General features: G+C 38.4%; 2 protein-coding genes across 3 annotated transcripts in view; both read right to left on the bottom strand.

The window, feature by feature from the left end:
- Positions 1-3201, bottom strand: part of has3 (hyaluronan synthase 3) — a 41059-nt gene extending 37858 nt beyond the window's left edge. For both annotated transcript variants that reach the window (XM_051952595.1, XM_022209517.2), the window contains exon 1: positions 2172-3201. The gene's annotated coding sequence lies outside the window, so the exon portion shown is untranslated. The remainder of the gene's footprint in view (positions 1-2171) is intronic.
- Positions 3202-10795: 7594 nt separating this feature from the next.
- Positions 10796-17428, bottom strand: part of tango6 (transport and golgi organization 6 homolog (Drosophila)) — a 32651-nt gene continuing 26018 nt past the window's right edge. The window contains exons 17-18 of the mRNA XM_022209518.2: positions 16735-16848; positions 10796-11112 (exon numbers count right to left, since the gene is read on the bottom strand). Coding sequence (XP_022065210.2) covers positions 10936-11112; positions 16735-16848 — 291 coding nt within the window. The 3' untranslated portion in view covers positions 10796-10935. The remainder of the gene's footprint in view (positions 11113-16734; positions 16849-17428) is intronic.

Below are 17428 nucleotides of genomic sequence, written 5' to 3'. Positions count from 1 at the left end.
CAACAACTCTCTCCTCTGTTCACTGTTTCTGAGCCATGCTGACTTTATTTTATTCATCCAGTAGCTTTGATTTTCCTCTCAGTCTTTCTGTGGAAACACTGCCTGCAGTTCAACTAAAAGCTCTTGAATTGTTGGTTACAGGTATATCTGTGTCATTTCTGACTTCTCTCTCCTTCTTCGTGGTTTTCTGTTTCCATCGAGGTACAAGACACACTGTGAGTCCACAGTGAAGAAAAATGTGACGGGAGCAAATAAAAACAGGAACTGCTTGGGGTTCAGAGGGTTCAGTCTCAGCTCTGTTCAGTTTGCTGCTTCTTCAGCTTTTCCTTCAAGGTACAAACACCATTTTCACACCTCCTGTCTAGAAGCCTTTCAGCACGTCTTATTATGACTTCATCAGAATGTGAATGTGTCCAGAAGTTTTCCTCTCAACCTATTTTCTTATTGCCATCGATAAAGTGCCTTTTGCTGCTACATGTTACTCGATTTACTGCCCACACACATCCAAAAATAAAAGTTTTCTTTATGTAGAATGGCATATTTTAGAATAATGTATAGTGCCTGGTTAGATTCTACTTATTAGTGTTTGGTGGACATCAGGAGAGGACTGAACTATACGCAACATTTGTGTGCTGTAAAATCAAAATAACAGTTTAAACATGCAATAAAGTTTAGAAGAAGCAAAAGACTGATATCACAAACAACTTTTATCTACCATCTGACACCATAAATTGTTTTATTTCCCTCTTGCATGCAGAGAAATGAGCTTAAGTGATAAAAGGAAAGGACAAAAAGAAAAGTTAAGTTGCTTTTCAAGCACCTTCAGGTGAAATCATTCCTATTTATTTCTTATTAATGCGGTTAATTATTGATTTATGTGTTTTCCACTGTTGTGTTAACATTAAAGGAGCACTTGTGTACCTCTACAAATAGGCTAAAATGGTCAAATTCAAGATAAACCTGTATTTCTGCTGGTTCTTAGCAAAAATAGATAATTAAATTATCAATAATGACCAATCATGAGTAAAATTTGACATTTATCACGACAAAATTTGCGTCTTCATTGGTTTATGAGCCTCATAAGCGACCAAATGTTTGCTAAAGTGAGCTAGCTGTTGTACCAGACGTGGGAATTCAACTTGTCTGATAGTTTCACTCAAACACATGAGATGGAAATAATCTGTAAAAGCACGAAAAGAAAACTTTCATTGTCCTCCATGCACCTCCAGGTCAGACTATTCCTATTTAATGTTGTTAATTTATTAAGTTATGTCTTTTCCACTGTTGTGTCAACACTAAAAGAGTATTTGTGTACTTCTGAAAATAGGCTAAAATGGTAAAATTTGAGATAAACCTTTATTTCTGCTGTTTTTTTTAATCAAAAATAGATAATTAAATTAAAGATTGTTTGAACTCCATGCACCTACAGGTCAGACTATTCCTATTTAATGTGGTTAATTTAGGAATTTATGTGTTTTCCATTGTTAAATTTGAGATCAACCTTTATTTCTGCTGGTTTTTAACAAAAAATAGGTCATTAAATGATCAAGATTGACTAAAATTAAACATTTATTGTGCCAAAGTTTGCATCTAATGTTGATTAATGAGCTATCTGAAGCTGCTAAAAGTTTATTAAAGTAAGCTAGCTGTTGAATTCAACTTGTCACAGACAGAATATTTAATACCTTCCTTGAAAAAAAATCACAGCTTGGTTTAATCCCGGTCCACCTCTCTACATCTGCTTCACCTGAGGTCTGGCTGTGTTCAGGCATTCTGTCAAATGGCAGCAGACTTTGTGCAAATTTAAAAAACACAACAAAACAAAAAAGCAGCCACCAGACCAGGCAGGTTCTGCACTGATGCCATGGAAAATCAAACAGGCCAGCGTTTTTTCTCAGGAGACGCCAGAAACCTTGAAACGGGCTGATTCCTAACGGTCACTGTCTGCTTCTGCCAGCAGCACAAAAAACACACTGAAAACACACAAAACCAGCGGTAATGTACACACAGACACACACACACACACACAGTCTTTTTTTAGCTTCTTTAGAGCATCCAAACTGTGCTGAAACTTTCCGTCCACTCCGTGCAGCTGAATACTTTCATCCATTCATTCTAATATGTGAAGTTCTCCTGCTGTCGGAGGTGAAAGCGAGGCAGGAGCTCCTTACCTTCCCGATCCGGTAGACCCTCGGCGTCCGTCTCCCCCCAGATCTGGGTCCGTGGGTCCGGGACGTCCAGCCCTCTCCTCCCCCTCAGCACAGCGCTCTCCTTGTTCTGTCCCCCTCCTTCCCCCGGCTCACACTACATCTTTATTCCAGCTTGCTCGCTTAATTCAGGAGATCCCACATCCAAAAATACAGCAGGGCAGCCTTAAACCACCACCCTCCGGTCCAGTCTCCTCCTCCTCCTTCTCCTGCCTCCTCCTCCTCCTTCTATCTCCCAGGACTGTCCCAGGGCATGAAGCCCCCCAGCGGAGAGGTGGTCTCTGGGCAGCAGCTATCCTCCTCTCTGGCTCTTCTTCTGCTCTCCATCCCGCCGGCTTCTGATTCGCACCATGAAGCCTGAATATCTCCTCAGCTCTGCAGCATCAGCACCTCCTGTTTGCAGCAGAGTTCCTCCTCCTCCTCCTCCTCCCTGGACCCCCCCAGCCTTCTCCCCTGTCTCCCTCTGCAATGCAGCCTCCAACAAGCCGGGGGACTGTTTGACCGGAGCCCCCTCTCCTCCTCTGCACCTCCTCGGCTGACTCAAAGCATCCTTTATGGGATTATTTATCTTCCCTCCCTCCCTCCACCCGGCTCTCTGGCTCTGAGCCCAGACGTCCTGCAGGTCGGAGGATCGATGCTGCCGAGGACCCTCGTTACGTCTGAGCCACCTAAAGACGAACCTTTTTCTGTCCGTAGGGATCCAGAGATAGATCAGTTAACGGGAAAACAGAGACAGAAGGAACACGGCAGACGAGACAAGAGATAATTTTAGAGGTCAAATGTTGAAAAGAAACGACACCTTTTCACTTAATGAGCCTTTAGACTGAGACTGAGGAGGGAAATGAAGTTGTTACAGCAGCATTAATATTCAATAAAAAGAGGTTTACACAGGAGACGAGGGTATAAAGTGAAGGTAAAGTCAAATATACCAAAATAAAGTGAAATTAGATTTCAAAAATAAAAAATAAAATAAGATAAAGTGAAGTAAGATTTAAAAAAATAAATTAAAGTGAACAAAATTTAAGTAAAATAAGATTAAAAAATAAAATACAGTAAAATAAGATAAAAATAAAAGTGAAATAAAATCAAATAGTGAAGTAAGATTTAAAAACAATATAAAATAAATTAAATATACAGTGAAAACAAATAACATAAATGAAATAAAGTGAATAAAATGAAATGAAATAAAGTGAAATAAAATAAGATGAAATAAAGTGAAATAAATAAGATGAAATAAAGTGAAATAAAATAAGATGAAATAAAATGAAATGCAATAAAAAACAAAAAGTAAAGTGGAATAAGTTAAAAATATTTCAAATAAAATAAAGCAAAATACAGTAAAACAAAATAACATGAAATAAAATAAAATGAAACAAGATCAAATAAAAATAAAGTGAAATAAGATCAAATGAAATGAAAATGAAATTCTTATGTTCAAAGCCATGATGGATGGATAACGTATCTCATCTGGCCCAGGAACACCTCTGGATCCACCAGAAGAACTTTAAAACTCTGCTGCCACTGGGCCCTGAGTCTGGATTATAAAATAAAAAGAAAATTGTCATGGTACGTGGGTAATTAAAGAGCTTCTACATAGCTAACTATTAGTTTTAGCTACCTAGCACTTCTAGCTAACTATTACTTTTAGGTAACTGTCACTTTTAGCTAGTAAAAATAAAATTGTCATGGTAGATGGGTAATTTAAGAGCTTTCATGTATGTTTTTGTTTAGACTGATGTTTCCCGCCATGTTACTTACATGTTTTTTTAGGCAAAATCTATCAGTAACAGTATTTATCACATGTTTGACTTGATAATAATGGTCAAATTGGAATATAAATAAGTTTTCTTCCAAATAAACCTCAGATTCTGCTGTTAAAACTACCATGTGTATGTCTTCCTGTGTGTTGGCATGTTAGAAACCACACGGCTGTTTCAGTGTATCAGTGACCTTGTTCAAAGTGCTGAGTGGATTAAAATCTCTGATCCAATTTAACATTAATATTCCATTTATCATTTCTGAGCTCTCTGCTGTTGCAGAAAATAAGCTTACTGGTGAAACCTGTATAACGTCGTATCCATTAAAAAGACAGAGTCAGCTCAAATTCAAACAAACCTTTGTCTGACCGGAGGCTCGGCCGCCATCTTGACCTTGACTTTAATGAGTATCTGTAGCTGGAGGCAGAAATGTTTTTCAGGGACTCATCGAGTGTCTCCAGAGATCCTGAATCCTTTATTTGTCTGACCAGAAGATAATTATCTCAATAACACATCAGAGGACAAACACATCTGTACTATGTATCTAAATTACTTTCAACTTACCGTTCTATCCAATATTTTAACCTATTTATTACTTTTAGCAAAATATTACTCACTTTTAGCTATACATGTATCACTTCTGGCAAATCACATCATTACTATTTGTTAAATATTTATTCTATTACTTTCAGCAAAGTATTGATTACTTGAAAAATACAAACATGACTGTATTTTTCAGCTGTTGCCCATTAGTTTTAGCTAACTGTTATCTATAGCTAAATGCTAACTATTTAATCTCTTAGTTTTCACTAACTTGACATAATTCCCTTTTAGCTAAATCTATACCATTTCTTTTAGCAAAAATCTTTATTATTTTTTCACTAAACATTGTTTTTTTTACTTCAGACTCCTCATTATAATCTATTATTTTTAGCTGAGTATTACTTTACGCTAACAATTTAATCCCTTAATTTTACTAATTCTTAGCTAACGATATAATCCTGTTCTTTTAGCTATTGTTTTTAGCAGAATGCTACTTTTAGCTAACTGTTATTTTTAGCTTCTGAATCAATTATTTTAAGATGACTGTGTGACTTTAAAATTTAGTATTATATTTTAACTATTCCATTACCTTTCGCTAACCATTACTTTTTATTTCTTTGTTTTTACTTAAGTATTCTGTTGAGCTATTTCATTACGCTAATTATTACGCCTACTACTCTTAGCTAACATGTAATCCATTACTCTTGGCAAAGTATTCATTAGCTAAAGCAAAGTATTTCACTTTTAGCTAAACATTTACTAGTTTTGGTTCACGATAAATCCATTACTGTTCACTTCCTTTTAGTTTTTACTATCAAACCAGTTACTAAGCTAACTATTTAAGCTAACTATCACTTTAAGTTAAATATTATTTTCAGCTATATAGTCCATTAGTTTTCACTATTACTTTTGGCTAGCAATTATTTTTAGCTAACTGCTCATTTTTAACCATTTAATCCCTTATTTTCAGAAATTTTTAGTTTTAGCGAATGATAGATAGATAGATAGATAGATAGATAGATAGATAGATAGATAGATAGATACTTTATTAATCTTGAGAGAAATTCGAGACTACAATTACCATTTAATTCCCTACTTTAGCTTTCACTTTAATCTACATATTACTAGCAGTAAGCTATTACGTTAGCTATTACATTGATCAGTTTTCACCATCTATTATTTTAGGTTAACTATTATTTTAAGCTTTTTCTTTTCACTGTTTCAGTAGTTTTGGGGTTTCTTATCTATGTTGTAGTACACTCATACATTAAGCTCTTGAAAGTGCCAACATTTATTGTTGAACTAAATTTAATTTTTAATTGGATACATGAAATGAGATCGTATTTAAAGCATTGGTTTGTCGGATTTGAAACGTCTGCGGATGTTCGTGTTCAGTGAGCTGAAGTCACTAAATGTATTGGCTCTGTATACAGCAAAAGGTAAATGTGATGAAAAAAGTATTCTTGAGAATAAGCCAAATCAGTTTGGATTGCTGTAGCTTTATAGAATCAGTGATTCATTTCAATCAGCTGAGGAGAATCTGAACATTCAGGATGCTAATAGTGCTCTATTAAAGTGAGTTAGTGTCTAAAGCTTCTAGCTCTGGTGTCTCTTCTCATACAAAGAGTTGTAACTGTTCAGGCAAAGTGTGGGTAAACTCTGATTTAATTCTCTATTTATAGCATCTCACAGCAGCCGGACCGAAACAGCTCCACAATTCCTCATTCACTAACATTTGAAAACTTTGGAAAGGATGTGCTGCAGTTGAATGAATTCATGTGAAACCCACCAAGCAGGGATCTGAGAGCCTCAAACAGGCTTCACTGTGATTTGTAAGCTGCAGAAAACACACTTGATGTGATAATTATTCAATACAAGTTTATCAGGAACGAGGAAATAAACTGTGACCTTAAACAGTAACTGTTCATACAGATATCTGCCTGCAGAATGTACTTTCTATGTCTTATTAAAGTGTCAAATCAAGGCAGCATTTATTGGTTAATGTCCTCTTTTTGTTCGCTCCTCAGCTGTATCTCAACAACGAAACACAAAGACAGAATGTTAGTTTCTCAATTAATCAACACATTGTCTGTCAATGTCAGAAAATGGGGAAAAAATTCAATTAACGCTTGCCAAAGTCATATTTAAGAGGTTGGAATCAGAGAATTTAGTTTTTTTAATTGCACAAACTGATTAAGCAATTATTATAGTAGTTGGTGAATAATTTATAAGTTGATTAATCGATTAATCATTGCAGCTCCGGTGTCTTTGTGGCTATTCAGCTTCATTTTGTTTGTCTTGTGCTTGTTTTGCCACTTCTTGGGCTCATTTTTCTTTATTGTTTTACTAGATCTCATTTTTGTTTCACCTTTTGATCTTTGCTGTTATTCTTAATGAGCAAAAATAGAATCAAAGTTAAATTTAACTTAAAATATGTCAGTCAGTGCTGCCCAAAGCCGAAGACAACTTCCTGAAATGTCAAAGATATTCACTTTAATGACATAGAGGAGGAAATAAACCAGAAAATAGTCACAGATGCTGGAACCACAGAATTTAGACTTCTACTCAATATTTGCAATCAATTTGTGTCTTGGTGGATATTTTTCTTGTATTATATCTCTCTTTGCTCTTATGCTTAATGAACACAAATTAAGTAAAAGTTGAATCTAACTTAAAAAGTGTCGATCCAAAGCCCAAGACGACATCCACAAATGTCATGTTTTGTCTGCAACCAAAGATATTCAGTTTACAGTCATAAAAGAGGAAAGAAACCTGAAAACATTCACATTTAAGAAGCTGGAATCAGAGAACTCTTTTCTTCAAAAATGGTCCAACTGACGAGCAAAACAGCTGGATTATAATGGAGTAGTTGATGACTGATTGATAATCGCAGTTTCATTTTATGTGACAAACAAATGGAAAGTACACGACCTCCAGAGTAAACACAGGCGTGTTTTCAGCCTCTTGGTTTGTCGTCGGTGCTGTGGAGGTCTGAATCCTCGGTGATACCTCGACTCCACGCTGAGGGAAACATCCACGGACTGCAAACACCGCTGCAGGTTCTAGTGTTTGTCTGCTGTGTGTCCACACAGGAAGAGTCGTGAAGGTCAGACCTCATGCTCCGCTCAACTTTAGCCCAACGGATGGAACAAAAGAAAGAATGTCTCATTGCTCTCCGTCAGCCTTGAGCTTGACTCTGTTCAAACCCCGCTGGACTCCGTCTGACCCCGTTTACTTAAACCAGGACGGCTATTGTCTGGTTTCCACTTCAGGTTGGGGTCAGTGTGCCAAAGGAGAAATCATGTCATCCACTACTCTCCGACGTGCTTTCAAAGACATAAAGATGTAGACTCAAACCTGGGTTCCAGCGTTTTTAAAGAAATTACACATTTAGAGACAAAAAGTTGGTACTGTAGACGTGGAACCTTCTTATCTGATGAGTTCCAACATCCAAAAATTTCTGAAGGTGTTTGATGTTAAACTGAATGTTACTTAACACTAGCAGTGACGTTTTAGCCAGTTTGGTGAGGTTAGTTTTACTACAGCTACCATTTAAAAGCACATTTCGGCCGCTTATTCAGGGATGGGATCAGCAAGTTCTGATTCCAGCGGAAAGTTGTTGACGGGGGGGGGGGGGCGGAAGAGATATGTGTGCGGCGGCGGCGGCAGCACAGCGACTTCCAATCGCTGGGCCGTTTACAATCGTCGTTAACAAGCTATCGTTAACGTCGTTACCATCTCGCGGGAGTATCAGCGACAATAAAGTGTTCAAACTTGAAATGAAATCAGCGGAAGTCAGCAGATCCGTGGAAAATTCCCATCCCTGGACTCTACACTTCATGGTGATTGGAATACAGTACTGTACATGACTGCTCTCACTGAGTGGCAGCTAGCATTCAGCGCGGTGGATATTAGCAGCCGTTCGATATTACAACTCGCCGACCATAAACATACCTCACCTCCCAAAAAAATTTTCTCCTCGAATTTAGACGATTCACAAGAATGACCCTGGCAATGATAAAATCCGCGGAATTCCGCGGATCCGCGGAAAATTCTCATCCCTGCTTATTGCAACTTTTAGCTAACTACAACACTGGCCTTCAACGGACTTAAGACAAACTGCTAGGGCTGGCCCGAATAGTTGTTTCTGGCCTCCGAATATTCGGGCCCTATTAAAGACCAATATCCGAATATTCGTTCCACCCCGTAACGTCCAACGGGCGTAGGGCTTGTGATGAAGACGGCCGAATATTCGGATCCGTTCGTCTGGTTTCCCAGGTCCAAATTTTGCCTTCGTTTTGTCTTCAGTTAAACTGAAGAATTCCCAAACAGCGGAGGTCTTCGGAATCTTGTCGTGTTTATGCAAGGAAGTGAAGCGTGATGTCAGAGTCGGCAGCCACCCGGCCATTCGGGTGGTGGTAACAAACACGAATGGATGAGCCGAGATGAGCCGAACACGATGGGATGAGCCGAAGAGGGCTGAAGGCGAAGGGAAGAGACGAGTTCCGAATATTTTAGTCTGGGAGGAGGAGGGGGTGATCACATAGACATATGTGTATATGTTTATTGGGGGGGGGGTATTCGGATACCAAAATTAATATCTGGATAGCGAACGAATATTCGGATCCAGCCCTACAAACTGCAACTTTCATGACTTACTTTTTAAATTTCAAGTATCTTTCTATTTTTCCAATACAATGCCCCCTAGAGGTCCACCAAAGGGAGTCGGAATCTTTATCCAAATATGCCAATTTAACGAACAATCTTTCTCCAGAATCACAGACTTTACCTGTAAGACCTTAACTGAGATGTCTAAAGATCCAAAGACAACTTTTCCATGACCAAGATGTCAGGATCTGTGGTGCATTTAAGGCCCACATCTTTCATGTGTTTTGGAGTCTTTCAGCCCAGATCCTCTCATTGCCAGTCCAACCTCATTCTTGGTTCCACACCATCATTTCAGCTGCTGCAGAGATCTGACAGTTCGCTAATGACTTTCCAGGATGACACAATGCTTTTCCCTACATTGTCCTATTTCTGTCATTTTGCATCCAGAACTGAAAAACTTTCCAAGGTTTTCAGTTTGTGTAGAGAATCACGTCACCAACATCCAGTCTAACAGCTGGTGGAAACCCCCCAAAAATCTGTTACGAACTGAAATATCCAAGAACAACATTATGCATGACAAATAACTCCTGGAGTGTTTTTACATTTTACACACAAATAAATCTGATCTTGTGGACTGATTTAAGAGTTTCTACTTTACATTTTCTCTTTGTTCCTCTGAAGATTCATGATTTGCCTCAATCTAATACAAGCACATATGAAAACTGGAGACTTTCAATCAAATTTGTATAAACAGGAAGAAATCGGAGGCACGTGTGATAATAAAATAGATGCATTTTGTTAAAAGGTGAATCCATTTCATCGAAAACAGGTTTAAAAACTCACTAGAAACAGAATTAAAGCAGCAGAGGAAAAGAAAAATGTTGGGTTTTAGGTAATTCAAGCTTCAAAAATGTTGGATCCGACATTTACGACAATACACTGCTGGGTTTTTGTGTCCTCAGCTGTTACAGAAGACGTCACACAAACATTTTCTGGATGTACACCAACTACTGATGGGCAATTTAAACTCAAAGATATCAGCATGAAACTTCCCCAACTGGTTGCTTCCAACACGTCAATTAGTTTTTGGATTACAAGCCTTCTGCAACTTTATGTTTAAATATTTTAAAGAGGCATTATATCTCTAAATATTGCCCTAATTTAAATTATTTTCCATTAGAAAAATCTTAACTAAAACCAGCATGAAAATTCACGGTTTAATTTTGGTGAAAGATTACAATGAAAGGTTTTTCTAGAGGAGATTCCAATAACTTAGGAAATACTGTTGAAAAAAAATCTAATTTCTCTACATTTTTAGAAATACCTTACGAATATAGGAAGGAGTAAAATTGGAAATTTGGGTGAATATAAGTGCAATTGAAGTCCAAGTTTCTGGTAGAATCAGAATATGTGGACAATTGAAATCTACAGATGCAAACAGAAAAAATGAGTAAAATAAACAATGTGTATTTTCTAAAAGAACACATCAAAATAAGCTCAAATCTAAAAAAGTGACCAAAAAAAGGCATGATTGTACCCAAACTGTGAGATAAAAATCCTACAAAATAAGATGTTTCTTTGGAAATATTGGTTGATTCTGATCATTCTTACCTCTTAATTGTCTTTTTTCTATCACTAAACCTGCATATTTTGCATATTCTGACACAAATCCAGGACAAATTGGTGTTTAAAACTTTATTTTGTCAACAGTTTGTTGGTGGTTTGGTTTTTGTTGCTTCTTCAGGATCTAACAGACGGATGAAAACTCCAGAATATAAAATCCACTTTACAAGGAAGCAGAACCGACACCAGGAGGAGTTCTACGGCAGGACAACGATCTTCTTCTCCAGCTTCTGCTCGGGGAAGATGAACCTCCTCATCACGTCGTCCAGCTCCTCCAGGGCCAGCTGAGCGTGAAGAACCGCCACCTCGTCTGGGTCTGAGCGAAGCACCAGCTTCAGGGCCCGGTACAGGTCCAACAGAACTTCACTGAGAACCTACAGACACACGGTAGAGAGGCTTAGAACAAACAGTGGGCTGCTACTGTTCAATATTAAGGCTTCAAACAGCCCATAATCAATCTTCAATCTCCACATTCAAGCTGCAATTCTACAGTTTTCTAGTATAAGACGATCCACACCAATATCTGGGTCGGTATCGGTTCTCTCCAGAACTTTAAAGAACCGTCTGCAGAGTTTTTCCCCTTCACTTCCACTTAAGTTCTTCTACTCAGGTAGTAATAATGTTGGGAAAATCCTGCCAGTCACTTTGGAAAGGAACACCTTCGTTATTAACCTGCTGAACTTTCTGCTGTTTTATTGCTGCTGTCACATTTTTCTTCACGCTGGACTCAGTTTTCTCTGCAGTCTAAAGTCCTGCAGCTCCATGGAAACAGAACAACCATGAGGAAGGAGAGAGAATGAAGAAAATGACAGATTTAATGGCCTAAATCACAGAAAAACAATAAAATAAGATGAATATATTTGACTACTCACTTGATTCAGCATGTACAACATTTCTTTAAGCGCTGTCAAATATACATGCTTTAGATATTTAACTGTTGCCATGTTTCCAAACTCTACTATGCTGTAGGAAGATGTTTCTCCATGCTGAATGTATCTCCAACAACTTGTTCCTCAGTTCACTGTTTCTGAGCCATGCTGCTTTTATTTTTTGATCCAGTAGGTTTTTTCCCTCCAAGTCTAAAATTGTTCAAAATGATGTAAAAATTGTCCAAAATAACATAAAATGTGACCAAATTAATATAAAACTTGCCCAAAGTTACTCAAAGATGAACCAAAAACTGTTCAAAATTACTTGAAACCTGTTTGAAATGACTCAAAATGTGTTTGAAATGAGTCATTATGGACAATTTCAGTCATTTCAAACACATTTTAGTCCAGTTTCGAGTCTCTGCTCATCGTCATAGAAAGATGTTTCTCCATGCTGAATGTATCTCCAACAACTCTCTCCTCTGTTCACTGTTTCTGAGCCATGCTGCATTTATTTATTCATCCAGTAGCTTTGATTTTCCTCTCAGTCTCTCTCTGGAAACACTGCCTGCAGTTCAACCTAAAAACTCTGATTTTTTTACTTTTGGTCTCAGCTGATGGAGCATCAGTTTTGCCACGGGTCTCATAATGTTTTTGTTTTCTACAGAACTTAGTGCTAATGCTTTATTTTTGGAGAGATTTTGTCAGCTGTAGAAGCGAGTTATTTTGATGAATTATCTTGATGTTTAAGTTTAGATTTGGTTCAGTTTTCCAAATAAAGTCACACATGATTAGTTCAAGGACCACCGGAAAGTTGGTTACAGCTGACTCAGTCCTGGTTTTGCAGTGGTACAGAATCTGTTGGAATTTTAACAACATTTTGATGAAACATCACGATTTTAAGCTCAGATTTCGGTAGTTTTCCCAATGAAACTGTATGTGACACATGACAGGTTCAAGGAAAGTTGGGAAGTTGCAAATAAAAACTCAAGAATTCTCCATTTTTGCAGACTCTGGCTGATAAACGATGTAATGTTGGCAATGTTTCAAATCCAATGAGGTTCAGAGCTTGAACTAAGAACTGATGAACTAAAAGAACGAACAGAAATGTGTGACTGGAATTTAACTTTAAAGTTTGGTTTATAAAGACGGGTTGAGATCGGAAACATGTTTTTAGTTCTGGAGTATTTAAAGAGAGTAACGGAACAAGAAGTTCATCAAACAGTCCGGTGAACACTAAGGGTTTTCTTCACTACAGCAGAACATGAAACCAGATGTGGCTCTGATCGTCCACATGTTTATCCTGAAGTCTTTACGTCGTCGTATTCACTTCCTGCTACAGAACCTCTCATCTTTTTGTTCTCCGGTCGTCCTTTGTGTTCCCACATTCGGGGTGTCATTAACCAGTACAGCTGCTGGTAATGACAGGACCTGGACTGGGACCAGCAGCTGGACGTCAACATCTGTAGTCGTGGAAAGGTCTCAGAGTCACGTCCAGCTTCGTAAAACGCCGACTACCTGCAGCTGACAGACACTCCAGAGTAAATCTGAATATCATGTCTGAAATCTGCCAATCAGTTTCACATTTTCACAGAATTTGGTGCTAATTTCCCAGCAGAACATTTATACTTGAAGGTTGGCAAGAAGAGGGAAGAAACTGAAGCTCCTCATAAACAACGCGATGGATTCCTTTCCTTCCTACAATCCTCTTCTTTCTCTTTATGTCTTTCTTCTGTCAGTTTTCTTGCTGAAAAATCTAAAAATATTCCAACCTTTCAAATCCCATTTTTCCTTTTGTTTGAACAACAGGTCAGTTCAACCACTCTGACCTACCGTAGCTGACAGTTTCACAATTTAGTGTGACAAAAAGTTAACATTCATCAAACAAATACCCCTGCAGCAAAGATTAGAGTCCATTTATTCATTCTCCAGTACAAACAAACAAATCTAATGTGTGTCAGATGTGTGCAACACTCGACTAAACAAGTCGCTGGCACCAGAAACTTGTCAGTTACACAAATTCTGAATATTTATCAATACCTTTATTAACTCTGAAAGTAAAAACAATCAGGCAGGTTTGGCAATATAAATTTTAACCCCCCCACCCCAAAAAATAAAAAATAAAAAATCACCAAAAATCCACAATTTACCAACAAGAGAACTGTAAATACAGATAGACTTCCAACGGTCCTTGAACCAGCCATGAGTGAAATACCAGAAAACTGATGTTATTCAGCTTTTTTAACATTTTGTCTGCACTTAAAAATAAGGATAGACCGATACATCGGCCGGCCGATATATCGGGCCGATGTTTGAGTTTTTTTACTTGTATCGGCCGATACATGTGTGGGTTCACTGATTTATTTTTCCCTGGCATGAATTGTTTTAATGATGCCTAAATATTTGTTTTATTTTATAGACACCAAACACTTTTGTTCATTTGAAAGTACGTGTGGTAAAGTTGAACAAAGCTGTTGAATATTTTACTGTTCAATAAATGTTGTGACCTGTAATATTTGTTATCATTGTGTCATTTTTTTTTAATTTGAACTGAAGGAGCAAAGACAGTATCGGCCCCAAATATTGGCTCAAGAAAATCGGCCATCGGCTAAGGGTTATGGGGGAAAAAAAATTTTAAAATCCATATCTGTCTATCCCTACTTAAAAATGCTCTACGTGCAGATTCTCGTTGGGTTTGTGTTTATTTTTGTAAATGAAAAATCAAACAGTCACTGGGGAACATGGGAATATGCTGTACATACAAATAATCAAAAACAACTCGACTATAATTTTTTCTTTTTTAATGATTTACGGCTTTTTAATTGCGTCATTCTGCACAGAAGACATGTCTTTATTCTGTCTTCATGGTTGCGCAGGACTTCATATTGTGAAAACTGAACCCACACTGAGGAAAAACATGACAAAAAGAAAAAAAAATTGCTTGGAATTGAACTTTTTCGTCCTTAACTTTGCCCGATGCAGCTCTGTCTCTACACGTAGGTGTGTTTCCACTGGGCTAAACCTCAGCGACTCATTTACTGATTTTAATGTTACTTCAGTGTAAATTAAATCAAAGATGACGGTTTTATTTATTAGTTTGGTCCTCACACAGCGACGTCATGATGGGTTTAACAGTTTAAATGTGTTTCCAGTGAGAAGCCCGACGTTCCTGCATCAACGTTTCCACTTTCAGAGGCCAGAGAGCTGCGATGAGATTAACCGTCGACTATCTAAGAACAACACGGATTCAGGAATGTGGAGCTGTGAGAAAGAGAAACCTGGTGCAGCTCTAAACACCATGTTCGGACTGAATCCCAACACCGAGAAGGTTAAGGTTAGCCTGTAATCGCAGCGATGACCACAGGGGAGGTGAGTGGATTAGAGACTAGAACAACAACAACCCATCACTTTCAGAAACACCTGATTCAGCCTCAACAGCAGCAGAAAACAAGAGTCCGACTGCCTCAAAGTCCAAATGCTCCTCGTTTAAGCCAACGTCCAAACTGACCACTGTCACCTTTTAACCCCGGTCCTGTTGATGGAAAAGCAGCCCATGAGGAAACTTTCAGCCTCCAAACCTGAAGCCTGTGAGAGCAGCTGATGGAAAATTACGAGCCGTTCAGAAACAGCCGTCGTGTTCTTTGTAACGCTGACAGGGAAAACAAAGAGTCCGTGATTGATTTGGCTTCACCTGAAGGTCATTGTTGACCTGAAGCCCAAGTTCAGCTCCTGAGGCCTTCATGAAAACCTCTAAAAAGGCACAGGGTCACCTAGTTTTTGTTCATTTATTTCATCTCTGGAATTTATCCTCGTTTCAAAACACTTTGTAGAATTTTACCTTTGGATGGGGGTATAAATGGATTTAAACTCTGGTCTCCTTCATTAAGCTCTTTGTTACTTCAAGGGAAGGTTTTATAGAAATCAAGAACATTCATTAATTCAATTCATTATTACAAAAGGCAGAGAGCAGTAGTTTTTCCAGCAAATATCTGTAAAATAATGATATTTTTAGCTCATTTAAATCCAGTAAAATGGTGTAATTTTAAGGTAAAACACTAAAAGAACCAGTTACTATTTGTAAAAACACAGAATTTGGATGTGGTTACTATGGACAGTTTTAGGCTGTTTTATATTTACACTCAACTTGTAACGGAGACCTTTAATTCTGATTTTACTAAATATGTGGAATTTAACAAAACAGGGGAAATATGTAAAATAACAGTATTTTTTTTATCCTTAATATACATATTTTAATGACTGATGATCATTTTTAATGATCTAATGACTGTGAATGTCTGTAAAATATTTTTTGATGAGTTTAATACAATTAAAATATATTGGAATCAATAAAATATCTTCCAAGGCATTTGAAGAAACTGAATCTAATGCTTTACGACCAATCCGAGACTTTAAGACATGTAGATACCCTGGTTTTCTGCCTTGCCTTTGTGGGCCGTCATATCTACCATCAAGCATGGTGGTGGCAGTATCATGCTCTGTGGAACTGGAGCTTTACACAAAGTAAACGGAATCATGAAGAAGGAGGATTACCTCCACATTCTTCAGGAAAACCTAAAACCATCAGCAGAAGGTTGATCTGAGACACAGTTGGATGTTTCAACAAGACAATGAGCCCAAACACACATCAGACGTGGTAAAGAAATGGTTCCATCAGGATAGAGTGAAGGTTCTAGACTGGACTCCCCAAAGTTTGAAGAAAAAAGTCTGTCAGAAAGCCAACAAATGTAGTTGAACTTCACCAATTCTGTCCAGAGGATGGTCAAAGATACAACCAGAAACTTGTAGATGGAAACCAAAAGTACCTAATTCAGGTGATAATTTCTAAAATAGTTTGAGGCATTTCAAGAGTCCAGTGTTCCATGACTGATCTGAGACTTCTTTGGTTTTGTGCCTTGCCTTTGTAGGCCAGCATATCTACCATCAAGCATGGTGGTGGCAGTATCATGGACGGCTACCAAAAGCACCTAACTGAGGAGTAGATGCAGCCAAACATTTTGCAGATTTTGTCACTTTTCCACTAGACTTATAATAAGTCTATAAAAGAACCAAAATGCAGGATGTAAAGTGGATGTTCTGGTGTGTTTGGGTTCAGTTGAGAGTCTGTACCTGAGTGGTTTTGTCGCTGAGGCCTCGTAGCAGCTGGGCGATAACGTGGACGGCGGCTCTCCTCACCTCTGCTTCTTTTTCTGTCTTTATCAGAGCCGTCAGACAGGAACTCAACTGTACAAAAAAAGACAACACAAGCACTGATATTTACAGCGATTCAGGACAGCAAAATGGAAAAAGAAACATCTAGTCTGCTTTCCAGTAGCACGGATACAGAAGCCTGGCAGCATAAAAACAACACTTTAAAAGGCAAATGTTGCTTCATCACAGGGTGCTACAGAGCTGCTAATGTACCGAGTGTGTTTAACAGGACACACGTCTGTCAGAGCTCCACTGCTGAGCTCAGAGCCGGATCGATGGACGTGATTGGCTGGACTGGGCTAACACAGCCGGTCAGTGTGGTAAAGTGTGCAGGTTGATGAATAAGCATGCTGTTCCTGCGGCTCACAGTGGCGCTCATTCATGCTGCAGCCAAACACTAAGTCGCACAGAGCAGCAGCTTTGGTCGAACCGCTGACCGCTGCAGCTCCAACCCAACATGTGTGACTGAGAAAAGGCGTTTTTACCGACTCAGATCAAAGTCAGCGAGTTCCAGCGGCCCACGCGACGTCCAACACGTCTGAAAGCAGCTCCTCCACCACCCTGAATGTCCAATCAAACCTGCTTTAGTGGCTTCATTAAAACCTCTGTTAGT

This window comes from Acanthochromis polyacanthus, chromosome 8 (genome assembly GCF_021347895.1).
Source record: "Acanthochromis polyacanthus isolate Apoly-LR-REF ecotype Palm Island chromosome 8, KAUST_Apoly_ChrSc, whole genome shotgun sequence".
NCBI classification, from domain to species: Eukaryota; Metazoa; Chordata; class Actinopteri; family Pomacentridae; genus Acanthochromis; species Acanthochromis polyacanthus.
This window is presented reverse-complemented; position numbering and strand designations above follow the sequence as displayed.